General features: G+C 46.7%; 1 protein-coding gene across 1 annotated transcript in view; it reads right to left on the reverse strand.

Annotated features, from left to right (window-relative positions):
* The window catches only part of CDH13 (cadherin 13), a 1,022,278-nt gene that overhangs the window by 22,014 nt on the left and 978,208 nt on the right, over positions 1–22,056 (reverse strand). The window contains exon 11 of the mRNA XM_059667273.1: positions 7,148–7,290. Within this exon, the coding sequence (XP_059523256.1) occupies positions 7,148–7,290 (143 nt within the window). The remainder of the gene's footprint in view (positions 1–7,147; positions 7,291–22,056) is intronic.

Raw genomic sequence — 22,056 nt, forward strand, 5'->3', positions numbered from 1 at the left:
TTTCATTTGTTTGCTGCTCTCTGTTTTATACCCCATATCTGAGTGAAATCATATAGTTCTTATCCTACTACTCAGCAATGACATGAAATACTGTCATTTGTGACAACATGGATGGATCTTGAGAGTATCATGCTAAGCAAAATAAGTCAGATAGAAAAGCACAGCATTTTTTAGAATTGCTTTGTTAATAAAGATATTGCCGCCCTAGCTGGTTTGGTTTAGTGGATAGAATGTTGGCCTGCGGATGTGAGCCTGTGGACTGAAGGGTCCTGGGTTCGAATCCGCTCAAGGGCATATGCCTGGGTTGCAGGCTCTATCCCCAGGAGGGGGCGTGAAGGAGGCAGAGGATCAGTGATTCTCGTCATTGATGTTTCTATCTCTCCCTCCCCTTCCTCTCTGAAATAAAAAGAAAATGTTAAAAAAATAAAAAAAGTAGAAATCTAAATTTCTAAAAAAAAAGATATTGCCAATTCCATTTTATTTGTTAAAAAAATTAATTGTAAACCAACAACAATACAACAACAACAACAACAAAAAACCTGGCAGAAAATAGCTTTGCAAAATATAATACCAGGTTTCCAGGTATAATACCTGATGTAGAACTGAGGCAATTATTCACATAATTGGGCTAAAAACTTCTTTTAGAAGAGACGATGATCTGAAATAATGGACTGTTTTAAAAAATCAATGTTTTGGCTTTTTTGTTTCTGTTTTGCCAACGTTAGAGAAAAGGAAAACAATAGGGGAAGAGCTGGTTTGGAGGCCAGGTTAAACCTGGCAGTTCCCTTTTAGTCATTCAGTCAAAAATCACTCACTGGGACTCTATTTGGTGGCTGGGTGGATGTGCAGAAAAATCAATGGCACAGGGTGCCTGCTCTTGAAACGCTAACAGTATGGCCGGAACAGACACATGAACAGATGAGGAACAGCACTGTAAGTGCAGGAAGATACACGGGGATTACTGTCAGGGGGCTTGTGGCATGGAGTAATTGACTGCCTGGGCACAGATCAGAGGCTTCATGAAAAGATGGCATTTGAGTGTGCTGGAAGTGAGAATGCTCTGAGGAGAAAGAGAGCTGTTCCAAGAGGAGGAAACAGTGTGGCTATTTTGTGGGAAGAAGTTCAAAGACTTTTAAGCTGGAGAATGGCTTTGATAAAAGCAGAGGATGCTGGAGGCACGGAAAGGCGTGGACTTGAGTGAGGAGAGAGGACACAGGGAGACAGGCTGGGATGCCAGGGCAGTAATGGGAACTGACAATGAGGGCTGAGGTGAGGGCAGTTGGAGTGGAGCTGGGGGTAGGGGGTGTGTGTGCTGGATTCAGGAGGCTGGACTGACAGCCAGAATTGGGCTGGGGGTGATGGGTAGGCAGGTGATTGGGTCCCAGCTTGGGGACTGTGCAGCTGGTGATGCTATTAGCTGAACTGGGGAATAAGGGACACAGAGGAGGGCCAGCTAAGAGACACCTTGGCAGCAGGAGTTGAGCTGGCATAGATGGGTACTGCAGAAAGCATTTTAATGCTCAAATCAGTTTCCTCTCCCAATAGAGGTCTGAGAACAGTCTGTTTAAGATGGTTGGCTTGGCTGGTCAGTGTGGAAAGGTCCTGCTGGTAGGCAGATGCAAGTTGGCTGAATCTCCCCCTAAAGACAGGCAAGTCCCATGAGTTGATGCCAGTGTCCAAGGTGGCATTTCCTGGTGAATTCTCTGATACAGAGCCTGACTCTGAGTGAAGGACTCCAGCCCATTTCTTCCCTAGAAAAATGCTCAGGCCACCAACAGGGTGGTCATCAGATGGCATTTCACAGTTTGCCTTGCATACTGATGATCCTGTGCTAATGTATTTAGAAAGTTCATAAGTTCAAGTCAGCTGATTTAAATATTTATTAGGTGTTTACTAGGCACCAGGAATTTTGTATTCATGATTTCCAGTCCTTACAACAATACAGCAGAGCAGGTGGGGAAACTGAGGCTGAGAGGGCACAGGTCACACACCGGGCCGCTCTCTATGGCTGCATGTGCAGTTTGCAGGTAGCTCTGATCCCGACCTCTGCCACCAGTTCTTTTATTGGGCTGTTTTGTCGGTGCCAGAATTGTAGCTAGTATTTTCAGCGTGATTGATATTTTACTGGTACTTGAAGTAACAAGGAATGATGGCTGAGTCTTCAATTTATTTTTCTTCCTCAATTACTATAACAGCTGAGATAAGGGGTGCTAAATGGGCTTAATTGGGTTGCCATCATAACTGATGGCTTGGTTTTATCCAAACTAGCATCTTTTAAGTAGAATTAATTTAAATAATCTCAGTACATCCTCCATGCGGCCTGGAGCTTGGTTGAGCTACAAAAAGAGAAAGACCATAAATTGAGGCCTCTTTCTAAAGCTCACATCCCCCGGTGTCCTCAGTTCGGGGGCCATTGTTATTCAGTGGCTCAGTAGTCATTTTCAGATGGGACTGGGTAACACTCGTGTCTTTTAATCAATCTAAATGTACTTTGCACAATATTTCAATTTTGACTCGGCTGGTGTGATGGGAACATCGATCATATCGTGGCTGAGGAGAAGGCAGGTGGGGACATGATAGATCTGAGCCCATGAAAAGTCATTATCGGGGTCTGTTCCACTTGAGTTTCACAGCTGTTAGGCTTCGTTCTCTATCTGTGTCTTCTCGGGAACCCACATTGCATTCTTCACTGACAGGCTCAAGCCTACTTGATACAAGTTGCTAAGTCATGAAAACATGCTGCAGAACATAGCGATAACTGGGCTGCTTCTGTTGCTATCATTCCCTTATTCTTTCAAATGAAAATAGATGGGGAATGCAACACTTTTGAGAATGATGTAAAGACTTAATATGGACTCTAGAGAGAATGAGCTTTCTAGTGTAAAGCATTTTATATGGGAAGAACTGAAGCCGTGGGAAGAACTAAAAGGGATACTTATATATATTTTTTCCTTTTTCTTTTAAACTCTGCATAGCACGGGTGCTGGGAGAAAGGGCCTTTGGCCTTATCTGAGGCCCAATATTGTCTTTGGAGTTTGGAGTCACAATTCAGACCTTCTCTGAGGGCATATGAGACGTTCCGTAGTAATCGTGGAACGCTGAACCCTGTGCAGTTTCAGACCAGGAGGAGTGAAAGATGAGGTTGTAGGTGAAAAGGGGCAGGAAGACGCCTAATAGAAGCCTGAGCAAAAGGCACTGAGCCAGGAAGCCGCAGCCTGCTCTGCCTGTCCTGCCCGCGCCACCCCAGTGGGATTCCAGAATCTTAGGAGAAATTGCTTGCGACAGTTTGCAGCTCATACAAGACAGTGAGACTAACATTTGACCTTTCTGGTGATTACCTGAGCGGGGTGGTAATCACACCGGGACTTGCCCAGTGCTAATTGCTGCTGCTTTGTCCTCATCAGCATCCACAAAGCCATTCCATCTTATTCCATTCCTGAATGTTCTCTTTCCATCGCGGTATTTTCCTTAACAGTTATTATCTGCCCCCCCCTCCTTCCTTTAAAGATAGGCCAGCAGTTCTGTGTCCACTGAAGCCTTTAATAAAAGCATTCCCGTACTCGGCGGCACTATCTTAACCTTTTCAGAAAATCTGGACCAAGAAGGTAAATGATGATATTCATCTCTAAAGATAAAATGCTTGCCAGCATTAAAGGTCATACCTTATTAATCTATAGGATTAAAGGCTTTACTCTTCCAATCATTTAACTATATAGCCAGTCCTGCTTTAGCAAAACAAAAAGCATTTCTGTTATAATGAAACAATGTTGTTAGGCAATTTGCAGCTCATTAAAACTGATAACAGTTTACGAAAAATGCCTTGTACATCCTTGAGCACCCTGTGGGTTGCAATTTAGCTTCTGCCTGCAGGGAGGGGCTAAAGTGTCTTTTCCACCCCAAATCCTCTAGAACCCGGGCATTCCCAATATTATTATGAAGGGTGATTCTAGATCTATCTAGGCTAGCTTTTGGGGCCCCAAGGTCTAAAGGGCTTTTTATTTCTCTTAACCTCAGAAAGGTTGTCAGCCCTGCTTCCAACTGCCTTTCTGCATTCACTGGGAGTCCCGATCACAGTTTCTAGCCTCTAAGAGGGACCTGGGAGAAAGCTCTATAGTTGTTCTGAACTGAGTAAGTAGAGCTGCTTATAAGTTCTGATGTGCCCTTCTTCCCTGAGGGAGAGCAGAGTGTAGGCTTTGCTCTGTTCTCTCTGCACCTCTCTGGCCCAGCAGCAGCTGAGGATTGTCCTTCCTGAGAATGATGAGATGCGGAGAGTCTACCTCTAGGGTAAACCGGAACTTAGGGAGTCTGTGAATGGTTACAGCCTTCCTGGGGAAGGCACAGTGGACCAGGTACATGCTCTGTATAAAGTCATTTTTTTTGGTTAAGTTTTTTAAAAAATATATTTTTATTGATTTCAGAGATGAAGGAAGAGGAGAGAGAGAGAAAGAGAGAGAAAAAGAGAGAGAGAAACAGAGAGAGAGAGAGAGAGAGAGAGAGAGAGAGAGAGAGAGAGAGAGAGAAATATCAATGATGAGAGAGAACCATTGATCAGCTGCCTCCTGTATGCCTCACACTGGGGATCAAGCTCACATCCTGGGCATATGCCCCGACCGGGTATCAAGTGACCGGGTATCAACCAGGTATCCTGGTTCATAGGTCAACGCTCAACCACTGAGCCACACTGGCTGGGCCGTTAAGTTTTTATTGAAATAGAAATGTTCATGTTTCCATAAATGCACAGCTTGAAGAATTTTCAACATCGGAATATACCCATATAATCCAATTTTACAAGATCCCATCCACAAAGTTTCTTCTGATGGCAAGTAAGCAACGTAAGCCAAACTCCTTGGCATAGCACACGGGGCATTTCAAGGCCCATTTCATGACCTGTTAGCTATGCGAGCACCTGCTCTAAGCCAGGCATTGTGGTAGGAGCTCGGCATTTAACACGGGCCCTAGTTCCAACCTTAGAACAGTCAGGGGCCCACCTGCTCCTCCGCCCTTGTGTTTGCACATATGGAACCTACTGTGCCAGCTTCAGTGCTGGCCCACATCCCCATGTCCTTTCAGGCTTCTATTAGAATGACTCATCCTTTCTCACTTACCCTTTACCACTCTGCTCAGAGGTCCCCTCCAAGAAACTCCCGTGACTGCCCCGAGCTGGACGAGGGGCTCCTCTGGATTTGGTCCCATCAGAACAGCCTGACTCCTATCGCCATCTGTTGTTAACTATTCCCCAAATAACTCCTGATTTCACTGAGCACAAGGACCCGTGTTGTTCATCTTTGAGCCTCCAGGACCAAGCACAGGTCCAGCTCCCTGTGGATGCCGGTCCAGGTGCTGCTTCAGCATGGCAGGTTCCTCCTCAGGAACCGGTGGGACCTGTTTGCTCCATCTAATGACTTGGCTGGAGTTTGAGATGCTTTGAAGACATGACTTACCCGCATATATACGACTAAATTTCTACGTATTCACTCGAGTGGATACAACTCTTCCCTTCCTGCCTCTTGCCTCCCATGCCGGACTCCCTTCTAGTTCTGCCTCCTCTGCTCGGCGTGCTCGGGCGGCTCCACGTCCCGACCTGCCACTTACCCAAGCCCAGACTCAAGGCCGACTTCATCTTGAAGCCGCCTCTGCCTACTGTGTGTCACACCGACGCCTCGCTTCCTAGACGCGTGCTCCCCGCCTTGGTTTGTGTGTGAGTACCCAGCCTGGAGGATGGGCTCTGAGAATTCTCAGTTCACCGTTGCTGAGCATAATGAGGGCTACATACGGAGAGCCTTACAAGTAATCCTTTTGATATGTAGGGCTCACACTGAATTTTCAGCTTCGAGCACCTGGCTTTTAGGAATAATAGGGAGAGCAGACTTTCATGTGTGTTTGACAGAATAGACAGCTCGGCTTAACGTATCCCCAAAACAACTCTGATCCCCCATCTCAGCCATTAACAAATCCCATTAGTTCTGTGTCTGAAATATACAGAACATCCTCATGATCTGATCCCTTTTCATGCCCTCCCCTACCACCCCACCATCTTGCCTAAATTACCATCAGTTTCCTATGAGGTCTCCCTACTCCTGCCGTGTCCCCCACAGCTGGTCTCCACACAGCAATGGAATGGTCATGGTGTTTGAACGCTACTCAGAACTTGGCAGTGGTGGCCATTCCACCCAAGTGGAAGCCGAGGAGGTATGGGGGCTGCACACCTACCTGACCTGCCCCCCTCCCTTCATGAATCACCCACTCTCTCTGCTCCAGTGTTTGCTTCATTCATGTTGTCACTTATTCAGCAAGGCTCTCTGGGGCTGCCCCGTTAAAAAGATAGCGCCCTGTCATCTGTTATCTCATTTCCCGATTTCCCTGTTTCATACATAAGGAGTATGCTTTCCATTTTTTTTAAAAAAAGGATTACGCATTTTACTCAGTTTTCTTCCTTTCTCCAAAATCGTGCCAGCTGCATGGGGAGAGTCATTTTTGTTTGTTCACTGCCACGTCCCCAGCACCATTCTAGAGTAGGGGTGGGCAAACTTTTTGACTCAAGGGCCACAATGGGTTCTTAAACTGGACCGGAGGGCCGGAGCAAAAGCATGGATGGAGTGTTTGTGTGAACTAATATAAATTCAAAGTAAACATCATTACATAAAAGGGTATGGTCTTTTTTTTTTTTTAGTTTTATTCATTTCAAACGGGCCGGATCCGGCCGGCAGGCCATCGTTTGTCCACGGCTGTTCTAGAGTGAGGTCTGGCCTGTAGATGCTGACTGCTAGCTTTTGAATGAACAGCAATCGTTTTGTGAGTATGAAGCTAGCGGAGGGTATACTGCGGGCACAGTTCAGTCACCAGGGTTGGGTGTCATCTGGGACTTCCACCTGCATTAAGTAAAAGATCCCAAGACGAAAGACATCCACGTGGCTCCCTCACCTCAGTGCCGGCCTGAGTTGGAGCCCAGTGAGCTCTCTGCTCCGACCTCTAATGCGACAGAGACCTGAGAACCCCAGAACTCGGCTCGCTGCGTGCTTCAACATTAGCTTTCCTCACCCTCATACTGATATTCTTCCTAAAAATACCTCCAGGCATATCAGAATAAATTAAAAATATAGTTACAACTGAAAAGTATAGATTTGATGGCATTTAAAAACCTGCTCACCGCTGTCGATGGCCAGGAAGAGGGCAGTGTAGACGCTGTTGTGGACGAATGGGGACTCGCGGTCCAGCACGGCGGCGGTGTCCACAGTCCCGTTGATGGGGTTAATGTTCAGCCAGCCTGCTGGATCCTTGTAGACAGAATACCTGAAAAAGTCCCAAACAGCACTGGATTACATTCCAGATAGATTCAGGAAGTTTTCAGAGTGCCGAGTGCCAGTAATCCTCATCTTAACACAAACCCCAAAATATCACTACAGTTACAATGTTCATTCAGAAGGTAATGGATCAGCTTTGGGCCTGCTCCATGCTAAGTATCATGACAAGTCTGTGAGGAGGGGACCCTTATCTGCCCATTTCCCAGAGAGGCAAAGTTCACAGCTCCTCTCCTGAGTCCAAGCCCAGTTTTTAAAAATAAATATACATTTTTATTGATTTCAGAGAGGAAAGGAGAGGGAGAGAGATAGAAACATCAATGATGAGACAATCATTGATGGGCTGCCTCCTGCACGCCCCCTACTGGGGATCGATCCCACAACCTGGGCATGTGCCCTGACAAGGAATCAAACTGTGACCTCCTGGTTCATAGGTCGATGCTCAACCACTGAGCCACATGGCTGGGCCTGTCTTTCATTTTGACAGTGATTTTATAGGTATACCTGCGAACCCCTACCTTCTAGGACCCAGCTGAAATGTCTCCTCCTGGTCAAGTGTATGAGATCCCCAGTTAGAATTAGTGATTCTCTCTTCTAGGTCCCTGCATAGATTAAAATGTCTGTTAGAGTGTAATATGGCCCTTGTGGGTCTGCTGCCTTCTCTGAGCTTCCTCTTATTTCTTTTTACTCCTCACCCAAGGATATTTTCCCATTGATTTTTGGAGAAAGTGGAAGAGAGAGGGAAAGACAGAGAGAAACATCGATGTGAGAGAAACACATCCATTGGTTGCCTCTTGCATGTGCCCTGACCAGGGCCTGGGCTGGGGAGGAGCCTGCAACTGAAGTACGTGCCCTTGACTGGAATCGAACCCGGGACCCTTTGGTCTGCAGGCCAATGCTCTATCCACTGAGCCAAACCAACGAGGGCATTCTCTGAGCTTCTTGATGTCAGGAAGAGGTAGAGTTGGCTGAACGCCTGCCTGCCTATTGTGGTTTTGTGCTAAATAATTTAGCATCACATTTATTTTTGTGGTTCACAACCACCAAATAGAGTTGGTATCATTCCTGTTACCAAGACTCAGAGAGGCTTAGCAGCTTGCCAAAAGCAGCACAGCTAAGAAGCGGCCAAGCTGGAATTCAGGACAGGCGTGCCAGATTCCAGGCGTGCGTGGATCTAACCAGGACACAGCGTGTTACTTATGCTCAGGACCAGGTGTTGGCTATTCTGCATCCCCAGGGCCAAGATGAATGCCTGGCACACGGTGGTTGCCTAGTAAATGTTACTACGGTGCATCCTTTCTCTTTCAGTTGCAACAATCACAGAAATAGAAAATGCAAAGAAAGGTGACATTTGTTTCCCATCTTATTAGGTAGCAAGTTCACCCTTGATCTAGGAGTGGTTTGTGGTGGTTAAACATATTTGAAATAATGAAAAATTTAAATAGACCACAATTTATTCTCTGATTCCTCAACTCAGAGTTTAGAATATAAATAAAAACAGGAACAATAGAGCTTTTCCTGTTGGCAGTGAAACAATGCTCTTTGTTTCACTGTCATGTTTTGGTCTTGTGATGCTGGGGTTTTGCAGCCCAATGAACATGTTTGCTTCTTCTCTTGTGTAAGACGCTGTTATATGCAGTTAAAGGCTGGGGCGTGACCTTGGAAGCTGTCCCCTAGCAGCAGTGTACAGTGGGTCAGGCCTGTGCGCGTGACATTCCCCATGAAAGCAATAGCGGGGCGGGTGGGGTGGGGTGGGCGGAGTGGTTCACAGGTCAGCATCGCACTGTTTTCTTCCTTAACAAACCATCAGGTATCCATTGCTGTGCAATCTGTGTTTCCACAGGGCCCTTCAATGTTGTTTCTCTGTTATTTTATTTGGAGCCTCTTCCCATCGGAGGCCTCGGGAGGCACGACTGTGTCCTGGATCTTGGTGCCAGCGTGCTGCTTCTACCAGAATCCCAGCCACAGAGAGAGGACAGGGGACCCTGTGTTTGCTGGGCACTCCCAAGTGTCCAGTGCTGGTGACGCTGCGTCCACGCAGTCCCATGAAGAGCTGGGTGGATGACCCCGAATGTGGGGGTCACCCTCCCCAGCCTCGGAGCTTTCTCCCCAAAGGGGAGAGCAGCTCATGGCCTCCAGCCAACCTGCTCCTCCGCTGCCCGGCCCGCCGGTGGGCCCTGCTGTCAGATCTGCCCTTTTGACCAGCTGGCCTGGCTCTTCGCGTAAACTTCTGACATTTTCAAAGCTGTCTTTTTAATAAACCTTTCGGTGTAAAAATACCAGCGTGTGAGTTGTTTTCTGTGCTTCTGGGCTTGAAAAATGCATATGCCTTATTAAATTGGAATTTCCGGGCAATTTATCTGTAATGTGAACTTTGCTTGTTATAGGGGAAGAAAAGCTAAATTAAAACAGGACTCCTTTCAGTCTGTAACGTAGCTACACAGGAGCTGCTTGAGTGCTCGCCAAAGCTCAGCCGCTCTCACGTGTCAGCCAGGAGATGCCAGGCAGGCTCATTAGTGGGATCAGGCAGTGTGGGGTGTGGGGACGGGGCACCCAACCGCATGCTTGGGCCCTGCATCCCTCCTGGTAAGCGGGGTACTGTCAGCAGGCCCCAGCAGAGCAGGAAGGGGGCTCCCAGGAGAGAGGCCAGGCCCGGTGTTGACTGGGAAGAACTTGCACAGCAGCGGCTGCGACTCAGCCCTCACGGGCCCTGGTCCTGGTGGGAGGAGGAGGAGGAGACTCAAAGGTGTGACACGGCCCTTCTGCAAGCTTCTTGGGTTCACGCTCTACGCTGTGGAAATCCATGTTTGTTCAGCATTGATACACAAAGCACCTGGGTTAGTACAGCCTTCCTTTTATTTTAGATTAAAAATGTTACAGAGTAATACAGTGTGATTAGTACAGGATAGCCAAATGGATCAATGCCATATAACAGAGCACTGGAAATGGGCCTGTTACAGATAGATGTAGATATAGATATCTAATATATACCTAATATATATTAGCCAGAGATCTATCAATCTATTTATCTAGCCATCCAGATAGATAATATAGATAGTTATAAAAGGTTTGGAAAGTTATTGCTGGATGTAAGTGGCAAGGGAAAGCTAGACCTTCCAATAAACTGTGTTGACTCGTCCGTTTCGGGGGACAACAGTTGGGTATCTTTGTGGTGCCTTTTGACCCTGGGGCATGTTAGAATATATGTAAATGCACAGAGAGGTCTTGGTGTTTGTTCACAAACTGGTAGCACGGATGACCTGGGGAGCGGATTTGGGTTGGGGGTGGTATCAGAGGAAGCCTCCAGGATCCCAGGGCTTTGCAGACATGTCCCAGAAATGGAAGCTGGTCAAGAGCAAACACTAATTGGGGACCATCAGAAATATCCTGGCTGATATTGTAGGGAGGGTTGGTTTTTTGGGACCAACATGGGAGCCTCACTGCAGCTCACTCTCAACAAGGAGTCAGTAAAGATGGGAAAGACCACGAGAGCCTGGACAATGAGAACGCAGGAAAGGGAAGTGCAGAGGGACTTCCTAGGACTATAACTAGGACTATAACTTCCTAGTCCTGCTGCAGGAAGCAAACGGCCTGTAAAACCTGGGAGAGAGGAAACAGCAGGCACACTCCCAGCTCCCCATTAGTTCCAGCCCAGCAGCCCCTGTGTTAGATGGAATACCTGCACGAGTGACTCCAATCAACCACTTTATCTAAAAACAGAACTAGGAAGTTATGGAGTTCTCAGTGGAAGGACATACACTGGTTTCAAATAGTGCCTGTGGTGGCTCTGAGTATAAAGGAAAGGGCACATGACAAATCTTCTAACAGAAATACAGCAGAGACTGAAGGGCCAGTGAACTCCAGAATCCCAGTTCCAGTAGAAGCCACAGCCCATCACAGGGCCCAGGGAGACACCAGATGCTGCGTTCTTTCCTTCTCCTGGGGAGCCAGCGCGAAAGAAAGCAGTCTCAGTCACAGGAAGGACTTCCCAGGGATGCGGAGATGCCACAACCAGCAGACATGGACAAGAAGAGCTGTCCAGAGAGTGGCCCGAGGAGGACCTCCTAGGGTGGGGAAGATGAGGATAGAGCTGGCCTCGCCTAGTGTGGGGCTATGACCCTCTGTGGCTCAATAACAGCTGGAGGCCGGGGAGGAGCTCTTGACACCTCTAGACCCTTCCCTGGACACCCCCACTGCGGCATCTCAGAGCCCCTGGTGGTCATCTGCATGAGGCTCTACTGGATCATAATTCCGACAAACATTCTCATGGCAGCTGCCATCTCCTGAAGGCACACGTGCCCAAGGCTGGGTTGGTTCCCTCCAGACACTCGACTCCTATCATGAAAATAAGCAAAGCCCTCTATGTCTCAGGAGATACCTTCCACCCCTGCAATGGATCAAGTAGGGCTGGTGTAAGCCATTATCTCTGGTTTGTTGTAGGAAGTAGGAGGTGAGACCACTAGGGATCATCTTTTGTTTGGACCTCTGCACCTGACTCTTTGCTTCTGTTCTACTGATCACACTCCATTCTCCAAAGAGCAACCAGCCTCATCGTTTTCAATTTGATGTCATATTGTGTGAGTCCCTGCGTAGAATCCTCTTTGGAGATAGAATAAATCCAAGCTCCTGGCCATGGTCTCCAAGGCCTTGACTAACTCTCCACCCTTACTTCCTGCCTCTTTCCTCACCTTCCCTAAGCACTAGACACATGGGCCTTCCTTTTGTTCCTTCAAATAGCAAATTCATTCTATTCTCAAGTCTTTCTCACTTTGACTCACAGATTTCCCACTTAGATTTCCTCATGTGCCTTATTGCCATCGAGGTCTCAGCCCCAACACCGGGCTCTATGTCCCCTGCAGAGACATGGCGGACGGGCCTATCTGAAGTCTGCCTCCAACCCTGGCTGCTTTCTTACTTAGAACATGAGATCCCTGGGACAGTGACCTCATCTCTTCATCAGCCCTCCATGCTGGTGCCTGGACAGGGCCTGGAACACACTGAATAGGGGCTCACTTGTCGAATGAATAGAAGAGTGAGTGACTGAAAGTACAAGCCATCTTCAAGAGGCTTTGAATGACTCATATCTTGGATGGCCCAGAATTCTAAAGAATTTTGTCCTGAGGTGCCCATGCATCTCTTCCCCAAGTATGGCCCCCTTTCTCAAAGGGCCACTGCACCATCTTTCTCTTTTGTCACAGCCAGATTCTCACCCAAATGCTGCTGCAGACATCCTTCCATGGCTCAAACTTCTTACATACTGTCAACAAGGGCTTAGTTAGGGGAGCCATGTGTTAGGGGTCCCAAAGACCACCCTGGGGTCAGGGACTTGCTAGGAGGACCTACAAGACTCAGGATGTATATTATCATGGCTGGGATTTATTACCATAGAGGACGCAGAGCAAGATCAGCACAGGGAACAGCATTGGGTGAAGTCTGGGGGAACCAGGCACCAGGTTCCAGAGACCCCTCCCAGTGGCGTCCCCCAGGAAGTGCTGAACTCCCCAGAAATGAGTTATGATGACACATGTAAAGTGCTGTCCACCAGTGAAACTTATTAGAGACTCAGTGCCCAGGTTTTTGTTGGAGGCTGGCCATGTAGGCATCCTCTGCCTGGCATGTGGCAAAACTCCTGACTTCCGGAAGGAAAGCAGGTGCTCAGCATAAACCACATTTGTTTGTACAACACCTTCAGCACAGGGAGCCACTCTCATTGGGGAGAGTGGTGGGACCCTCCTGAGATCCAAGTGCTCAGATGTCAGCCAAGGGCCAACCTTGCAAGCAGGCCTTTCTGGGACCTCAGTCTCTGGCCTGCTGTGTTAACTCTTTTCTGAGTACAGGGTCCATGGTCATAATGAGGAAGCTGGTGGGTCAAAAGAAATTCGACTTATTTTTTGAAATCATTCAGTTCTTGTTTCTCCTAGAACCATTTTAATTCTAGAGAACACATGTCAAAACCCTTGAGGAAGCTGGACATCATGAAGGAACATGTTCTGTTAGGCAAGGTGGTAGCTGACTTCAACCCTCTCACGTTTACTTAAAGACACACTGATTAGGTCTCCTGTGTTCACTGTAAAAAATTAAGGGAATAGAGAAATAAACACTATCAGAGTTTTAATCTATAGCCTTCTAGCTTATGTATAGATATATATGTGCACACAGGCATGTTTTTAATGTGAGCATACTGTTCACTCACTCATCCTATATAATAAAAGGCTAATATGCAAATCGACCAAACAGTGGAATGACTGGTCATTATGATGCACACTGACCACCAGGGGGCAGATGCTCAATGCAGGAGCTGCCCCCTGGTGGTCAGTGCGCTCCCACAGGGGCAGCACCGCTCATGGCTGGTGAGCGCAGCAGTGGTGGCAGGAGCCTCTCCTGCCTCCGTGGCAGTCAGACATCCCCCGAGGGCTCCCGGACTGCAAGAGGGCACAGGCCAGGCTGAGGGACACCTCCCCCCCCCGAGTGCAGGAATTTCGTGCACCGGGCCTCTAGTTTTGTATAAATGTTTACTGAGTGTCTCAGTGCCAGGCACTGAGTGCTGTGCTGGGTATACAACACTGGAGTCCCTGCTTTGTTGAAACTTACACTGTAGCAGAGAGAGAGGACTAGTAATTAGTAACTGCCCAAATGGTTATTTAATTACACTTGTGATTAGAACTGTGAAGGCAGTTTCCCTCACATAACACATCTTCTGCAGGGAAAGGTTTTAATATGTTTAGTGTTTACTTTCTGTTGATGTATCTAGAACTGGAAGCACACACTCATTGATTGCCAATGAGGTGCCACACAATGTATATATATTATTGGGTGTCATCAGCCCATCAACCAGGGAGGTAGATCTTATCACCCCTATTTTACAGATGAGGAGACACAGGTTCAGAGTGGACCAGTAGCTTACCCACATCATATAGCCTTATGGCCCGAAAAATCATTAGGTCTGGCCCCGCCAAGGCAGTAGGGTTGAGTTAATGAAATGTTTGAGCAAATATAGCAGGCTAATTTTTAAGTTGATAATTTTGTATGTCATGTGAATGATGTTTTCCATATCCAAATGGCCCTTGCAGAAAAAAGGTTCCCCACCCCTGCCTTAGGGGGATAATTCAGGAACAAACGTTTGGAATCTACAGAACGGTAACATTTCCTAACTCCCCCTCAAACTATAACATTTCCTTAAAATAATATTTCTGTTTACAAAAAATCATACATATCTGAGAAAGGTTTAACATCATATAGCACATGTGTATGAATTTAGCAATTCTTCATTAGAAATTCTCAAATAATATTGGTGTAAGCTGTTCTTTTATTGGAAGGCTCATACTCACAACATCTAACTCAAACTTAGAGACTTTCCCTGGAACAAATTACTCCATTTGATAAAGTTATAAAGAGTAACTGAGGTCTGAAAATGATTTACTCTAAAAATTAGTCACTCAGTCACTTTCTGCTTTTGCTAGTAGAGAGAAAGGGGCGGGCCCCAGCGAAGGCGCAGCTGACTGCAGTGAGCATCATGAATCAGGGGTGTGCCTGCAGAGAAACCCTTTCCTGCCAGCCCAACCCCCTCCTCAGCTGTGAGCCCTGCACAGACTGAGCCCTCCTGGCAAGCAGAGGGACCTGACATTCCCAAGGCACCAGCTACTTGCCGGGGCGACCTTACACATCATCCCTAAACACGCTCCCAGCCTGTTCCAGGCAAGGCAAGTCGCCTTCTCGCTTTTCCCAGCAAAGGTCATGCCTGCTGTCTTCTTTGAGGCCATTAATCCTTTGCCAAAATTAACCCGGGGCTCCTTACAATGGCTGTGGTTGCCGTAGGACCTTTGTGTGCCTGCGGCAGGACTTGGCCCTGACCAGGTTCTTTCTAGTCGGGGTCTCATCCCCGTTTTGCTAAGTCATTTCCCAAGATGACTCAGGAAGCCGTTCACCCTGCCTGTGAAACCTGTGCAAATACAGCGGGTACTAAGGAAGGAAGCCAAGTCCTCAGGCTGCTTATAAATTATCTTCACAGGTCCTCTCATTGTTGCTTCTGGCAGAATTGATCACAAAGAAATATAGAGAAAATTGAAACACAGATTCAATGTGCAAAGCCCAAATTTAACACTGTCAGGAAAGTCGGGAAACGGGGACCTTGATAAAGTGACTAAAATGTGGCTCTTTGAATGACAGCCTGGGACTTCAGAAACTCTCCGCTCTCTGACACCCAAGGGGCACTTGTCAATTCCCGATGCAAACATGTTACCACTCCAGTGTTGGTGGAAGCATTAAACAGATGCTTTAAAGATGCAACCACAAGATGGTTGCCATTGTTCATGATCGCTATCATTAAGTTCATCATGAATGATCAAGCCTGGCTCCTCCTAGGGGCACTGTCAGGGTCAGGGTTAAGTTTCCCATCTGCATGTCTATGTTGGTGGTTTTTCCCAAGCACTAGAAACCACACCCAGAAATGAACAGGAGGATTACTTGGAACTTGGTATGAGCTGGAAGAGGTAAGCGTTCCTTAGTGTGAGGCTTTCGCCCATTTGTTCACTGTGCTCCTGGTCCGAGAATGCAAATATGAACAAGACCTGCAAGGGCGGCCTGACTAGTGCCCTGGCGACATCATGAGTTGCCGGGGTCCAACCCCAGCAGGTCCAGGGGTCCCCAAAGGTGTGGACGGAGTCGGCGAAGAAGGAATGACACGGAGACAGTGTTCAGTTGATCAGCAGCCTAGCCAGGATATCCAGCCAGGATCTCCAGCCAAGTTCTGGTCAGGATCTCCAGAGAGGTTCTGCTCAGGATCTCCAGCCAGGTTCTGTATCCATGTTCTCTTGTTAGGTTCTCCAGGTTCTCCAGCCAGGTTCTGTAGCCATGTTCCCTCGCTAGGTTCTCCAGCCAGGTTCTGTCCAGGTTCTCCAGCCAGGTTCAGTCACCAGGTTCTAGTCAGGTTCTCTTGCCAATTTCTGTAGTCAGGTTCAGTCCAGGATCTTTTGCCATGTTCTCTCGCTAGGTTCTGTCTCTAGGTTCTGTTGCCAGTTTCTGTCCAGGATCTTTTGCCATGTTCTCTCCAGCGAAGTTCTTCTGTCTCTAGGTTCTGTGTAGGTTCTGTCTTCTTAGTTCTGTCTTGTTACATCTGCATTTATACCAGTTGATTCCAATCCTATCAATCTCCATTCCAAAGGCTAGGGCGTTTCCCATCTCCATTCCAGGGAGTAAAGACCATGCAGCTCAAGCACGACTGCTCGTAGCCAAAGTGACCAACTACCCGCCCGGCACCCAGCCAAGAGGTTTCATTCCCTCCCCAACCTCAGGGGAAAATCCCTACCCGGGGAAACAACCTTTCTCAGAGACCTTGGTTAAAACACACAGCGCCAAGAAGGTGAGCAAACATATTAAGAACAGTATGCCATACATGCCAGGTCCCTTGAAACAGCAAGCATGGACCGGCTCCTGGCAATGAGTGAATTCCTGGCCACATCTACAATTGTCTCCAACATCCCGCCCTGCTCAGTCCTGGTGGGCAGACTTAGTGAGGCAGCCTCTCAGTGACTAGAACCCTCCAAATATGACACAAATGCAGCAGAGAGTACACCTGCCAATCTCCCCAAAGATGCACGGTGCCAGGATGTTGGACCAGGGCAGGGACCTAAGTCAACCAGGACAATGAGGATGCAGCAGAGAAGCCAGTCAATGGCGGAAGAAAAGAGAGCAGAGTGTTTACAGGAGCCTCAGAAAGGAGTCGATTTGAGGAGAGAAGGGTCAGGAGAGGCCCTTTGGACGACAGCTTAGCCCTTGAATGGCTTGGCAGGACACCTCTTGATGAATGTGCTGCCCAAGGTGGGTGTGGAGAGAGTACATCCTGGGATGTGGCTGGAAAAGTTCCGTCAAAAGCAAACAATTGTGGCTCATCTTGTGTTCACTCAAGATTAACTTATGTTAAAACAAACTTATAAACAAACTTGTTTTCATCATTTATTCTTTCCAAAATAAGATCTTAATCAAATCTTTTCCTTGGATTTGAGTTAGATTGTAGTCCTCACTTTTCTCTCCCTATCTTCTTTAGAGAAGGGCTGTTGTGGTCCCTGCCCTTGAAGATTCATGGTTTGGAGTTCATGAGTGGACCAAAGGCGTGGGGGCAGGACTTTGGGGGTTCTGAGCCCTCATGCTGAGACGGTTCCTCTGAAATCACTTCAGGCCTATATGCCTCTGCCTAGGACGCTGAAGACCTCGACTCACCGTGGGCCATAAAACATTCTCAGGAGGAAAAAAAATGCCTGCTAATTTCAACTCTAGAGAACCTGCCACTTTTTCCTGGAAAATCTCAACATGTTTGTAAATAGTTAAAACTAAAGGCAAATCTAAGCACCAGCCTTCCCTTTGCTCTTGAACAATCCCCTTTGATTTTTGTGCATTTCTAATCAGGTTTGTTTAGGATATTTTCACATTAATGTCCCTTTAGTGATGGGGAGAGTTTTCAGTGGCTGCTCATCTTTATCATTCCCAGGGCCCATGGCGGGGGCAGGTATGGAAGGCCCACATACCATTGATATAATTAGCGAAGAATTTCAGTCAAGATTTGCCCCAGCTCCATGCCAGCCAGGACCCTGCAGCCTTCTCCCCAGGATCACCCTCACATCCCCACAGAGGCTAACTGGGTTCTCTCCCTGGCCAGGCTTCTTCCTCCCAGCCTGTATGCTGGGCCAGGCCAGGGCAGAGGCTGTGAGTGAGGCAGGGTTCCAGGGTCTCCCAGAATGTCATCACATGAGCAACTAGTGGTCCAGACAGCAGTGTCCAGGGGCCTGGGCTCCCTAGACCCCACTTTGAGAGACTTGGGGTGACCAACTTTAAACCAAAGCAGCCTCTCTTTCTCTAAATTCCAGGAAGAGGCTTGGATTTCTTCTTTGCCCTGCACACATGTGCATATTCTTAGTCCAATGTCCTCTGGCTCAAGAGGTCATCCCCTTCCCATTACTCCCATTTGGTCAGTTGATGACCAAACTTTAATAACACTTTATTACAAGGCTAAAATGCAAACTAATATGAAGTGAAATTGTCCTGGTGTTTCAGAATTTGGGATGGGCAAGGCCCTCCACAGCATGTGGCCCAGGTCAGGGACCTCTCTGACCAGGTCTCAGTGTGGTACAGCTTATAGGTCAAGTTCAGCTTTTGTCCACTTAAGCCAATGGCATGCTGTGTCTGAACCAGGTGCGCGGTTTCCTAGGGTGGGTTGTCTTGAAGAAACATGCCCATTGGGAGAGCAGAGTGGGATGTCTGCAGACCAGCATGGGAGAGTCAATCAATCCCTCCGCATTGGTTCTGAGTTTATTTTTATTGGGTGATTAATTGACATGCCATGGCCTTTGCTCCAGCACCTGAGTCTGTGAGCCCAGCTCAGATGGAAAGCGCGTTGGTGCTTTGGAGAAGTCGATAAAGGCGGCCGGCTGCCACAGGGCCTGCAGTGAGATGGATGGCTGAGCCTCACACTGTGCCGTGAAGGTCAGTGATCACGGCCTGCAAGCTGCCATGGGGAGGGTCTCACAGGCAGCCATGCTCAGCTCAGGTGCTGGGCCTTCTCCCTCTGGTGGAGTCCAACCAGCGAGTGCTCTCAGACACTGTTCCTTACGGAGGCCAGTGCTTGGGAGCTAGGAGCTCCAGGCTTCATATGGAGAGGCCGCCCCTGGGAGCACATTTCCAGGGTCCTTGACAAGACTCAGTCTACAGAAGCCATCCCCCAAACAGGTGACTCCCTGGTTACTCTGTGGGAGCGAGTTGGCAGGTTATTTCCCACCACAGAGCACATAGAACCACACATTCTCAGCCTGGGGTGCTGATTTCATACACTCCCTCGAGGCATAGTTTTTGAATTCCTGCTCTGTGCCCAGTGCTCTGCTGGGTCTGGGGAGATTGCAGTGAAGAAGGCAGAAAGCTCCCTTCCCTCCTGAAACTTCCCTTCACCAGAGCACTTCTCTGCTGATCTTGGACTTTGCACAGGAGGTGGTGAGTGCCCAGGGGAGGAACTGTCTTCCTCTGCTCTTATAGGCAGTGACTAGTCACATGTCTGATCCATCATAGGCTTAGTCAAGGATGAGTCAACAGATAGGAAAATGAATGAGCAAAATAACCCCCCAAAACATATGTATATAAAATATATACACATCTATATCTATATCTATATCTATATCTATATCTATATCTATATCTATATCTATATCTATCTATATTTATATCTATATCCATATCTATCTATATCTATATCTATATCTATATCTATATCTATATCTATATCTAAAATGTGCATGTGTGTGGTATATGGTATAAAATACCAGATATATGTTGGGCATGTATGTGTGTATGTACACTAAAAAATATATTTGTATTACATTACATGTAATATATAATATAATATAATTATTACATCCTTATTATAAATTGAATGTCTGTGTGTTCCCCCACCCCAATTCATATGTGGAATCCCCAATTTCCAGTGTGGCTATGTTGGGAAATGAGTTCTCCAAGGAAGTAATAAAGGTTAAATGAGGTCATAAGGATGGGGACCTGTTCTGGTAGAATTAGTGTCTTTATAAGAAGAGACACAGCTCAGCCGATGTTTCTCAGTGGTTGAGTGTCAACCAATGAACCAAGAGGTTACCTCTTCCATTCCTGGTCAGGGCATATGCCTGGGTTGTGGGCTCGGTCCCCAGTAGGGGTCTTGCAGGAGGCAGCCACTAGATGTTTCTCTCTCATTGATGTTTCTATCTCTCTATCCCTCTACCTTCTTCTCTCTCTAAAAATCAATAAAAACATATTAGAAAAAAGAAGAGACACCAGAGAGCAACCTCTCTCTTATTTTTTCTCTCCCCCTCCGGGTGCATGCACTGTGGAAAGGCCATGTGAGGACACAGGAAGAAGGTGGCCAATCTTAAGCCAGGAAAAGGGCTCTCACCCGACACCAAATTGGGAAGAACACGTCCAGCTTCCAGAACTGAGAGAAATAAATTTGTGTAGTTGAAGCTCCCTGTCAGTGCTATTTTGTTATGGCAGCCCTAGCAAACGAATGCAATACTACCTAAATATTAGGTTGAATCAGGAAGTTGCCATTTTACTCGTTAAAACCCATCAAATATCAGCAATTTCATATGGCCTAATCTAAGACATAAATGTATATGCACTCAAAATGACATGTCATAATTGTGTGTTTTCCCTTTACTGGACAGTGTTCACTGAGGAAGACATGTCTTATTAATCTCTGCTTTCTCTTCTCCCCAGGAAACCACTGGCATTTGGTAAACATCGGTGACTGATGAGTAAATTACTAAGATGAGCTCTTTGAATTCCTGTTCCAGCAGAAGCCTTAAAATAGTTTCTATCAAGGCTAGTTCACTCATTAAAAATAATTACCCTGCACATATTGGCAGGAGCTATTGAACTGTTCACTAAGAATTTTTCACTTCATAGGAACTCAAATTAAATGTGTTTCCACAACACACACACACACACACACACACACACACACACACACACACTCACAGCCTGGTGTCACCCAACCTTCTTGAGTCACACCACTCACGTACACTTGTGGGACCAGTGGATGAGAACAGGTGCCTTTTCCCCGGTTCCTGAATGGAGGTGAGGGCTAAGGGACAGGGTTTCTTTTCAGAGTGACAAAAATGTCCTAAAATTGAGAGTGGTGATGGTTCCATAACTCTGCGAATATACTAAAGATCACTGAATTATAGTATTTGAAATGAGTAGATTGTACAGTATGTAAATTATTTCTCAATAAAGCTGTTAGATATAAGAAAAAATATCTTCAAGGAAGTGAGTTTGCCATGGTTTCCAAAGTTATTAAAGCAAAACCAAACCAAACAAAAGCCAAACACTCTTTCTATAATGCTCTTCAGAATATCCTCCTATTGACTGCACAGGCCCCAAAATGACAGAGGTATCCCTATAGATGAGACCCAGACAGCCCTTTGTTTGGCTCAGCATATGTCAAGCAAGCAAAAATAAAACAGGTATTTTGTTTCATTTTTGCTTGCTTGACATATGCTGAGCCAAACAAAGGGCTCTCTGGGTCTCATCTATAGGGTCTTCATTCATAGTTGTAGTGGCTGCAGCAGAAGGGGCCGAGGTCAATACTTGTCCGGTCAATAATGAATGAATGAGTGAACAAGCACCTTGCTCTCTGCTTGGCTTTTCCTATCAATACATCTCTTGTGTATGAATGAAGGCTTCACTTATTCTTATCTATGAGGGGTACAGCTGTTTCTTCATGCTATTGAGGGTCCTTATTTCTCCCAAATGCAAACAGAAGACCTGGTTCTGTCACAAACTTGGCCTGTGATATTACTTCCAATCTTGAGCCTCAGTTTCCTTATCTATAAAACAAAGGGCATGTTCAATGATGGTCTCTAAGGTTCCTTCTAAGTCTAGTAAATTATGACAGTCTTCACCAAAGTGATCATTATTCATCGGTGAGCAAAAAGTTATAAAATTATTCCTGGTGGGCAGATTCAAACCAAAGTCCTGGCAGTTTTTTTCTACACGATGTGTGACATTTTACAATACCGTGTAAGTGCAGAAAGTGAAAAGGCAGACATTAAAGGTGAAAAAAAAAATAAACAGCCGGGAAAGAATGCCTTTATAAATTGCTTGCTCTGACTTCAGAGAGACAATTTTTTAAAAAGTAAGATCATGAGAACTAGATTTATGTCCCCCGGTCCAATGCAAATGCAGGATTTGTACAATAACCATTTATCAGCTCCCAAAGAGCTGATTT

The sequence above is a fragment of the Myotis daubentonii genome, chromosome 15 (genome assembly GCF_963259705.1).
Source record: "Myotis daubentonii chromosome 15, mMyoDau2.1, whole genome shotgun sequence".
NCBI classification, from domain to species: domain Eukaryota; kingdom Metazoa; phylum Chordata; class Mammalia; order Chiroptera; family Vespertilionidae; genus Myotis; species Myotis daubentonii.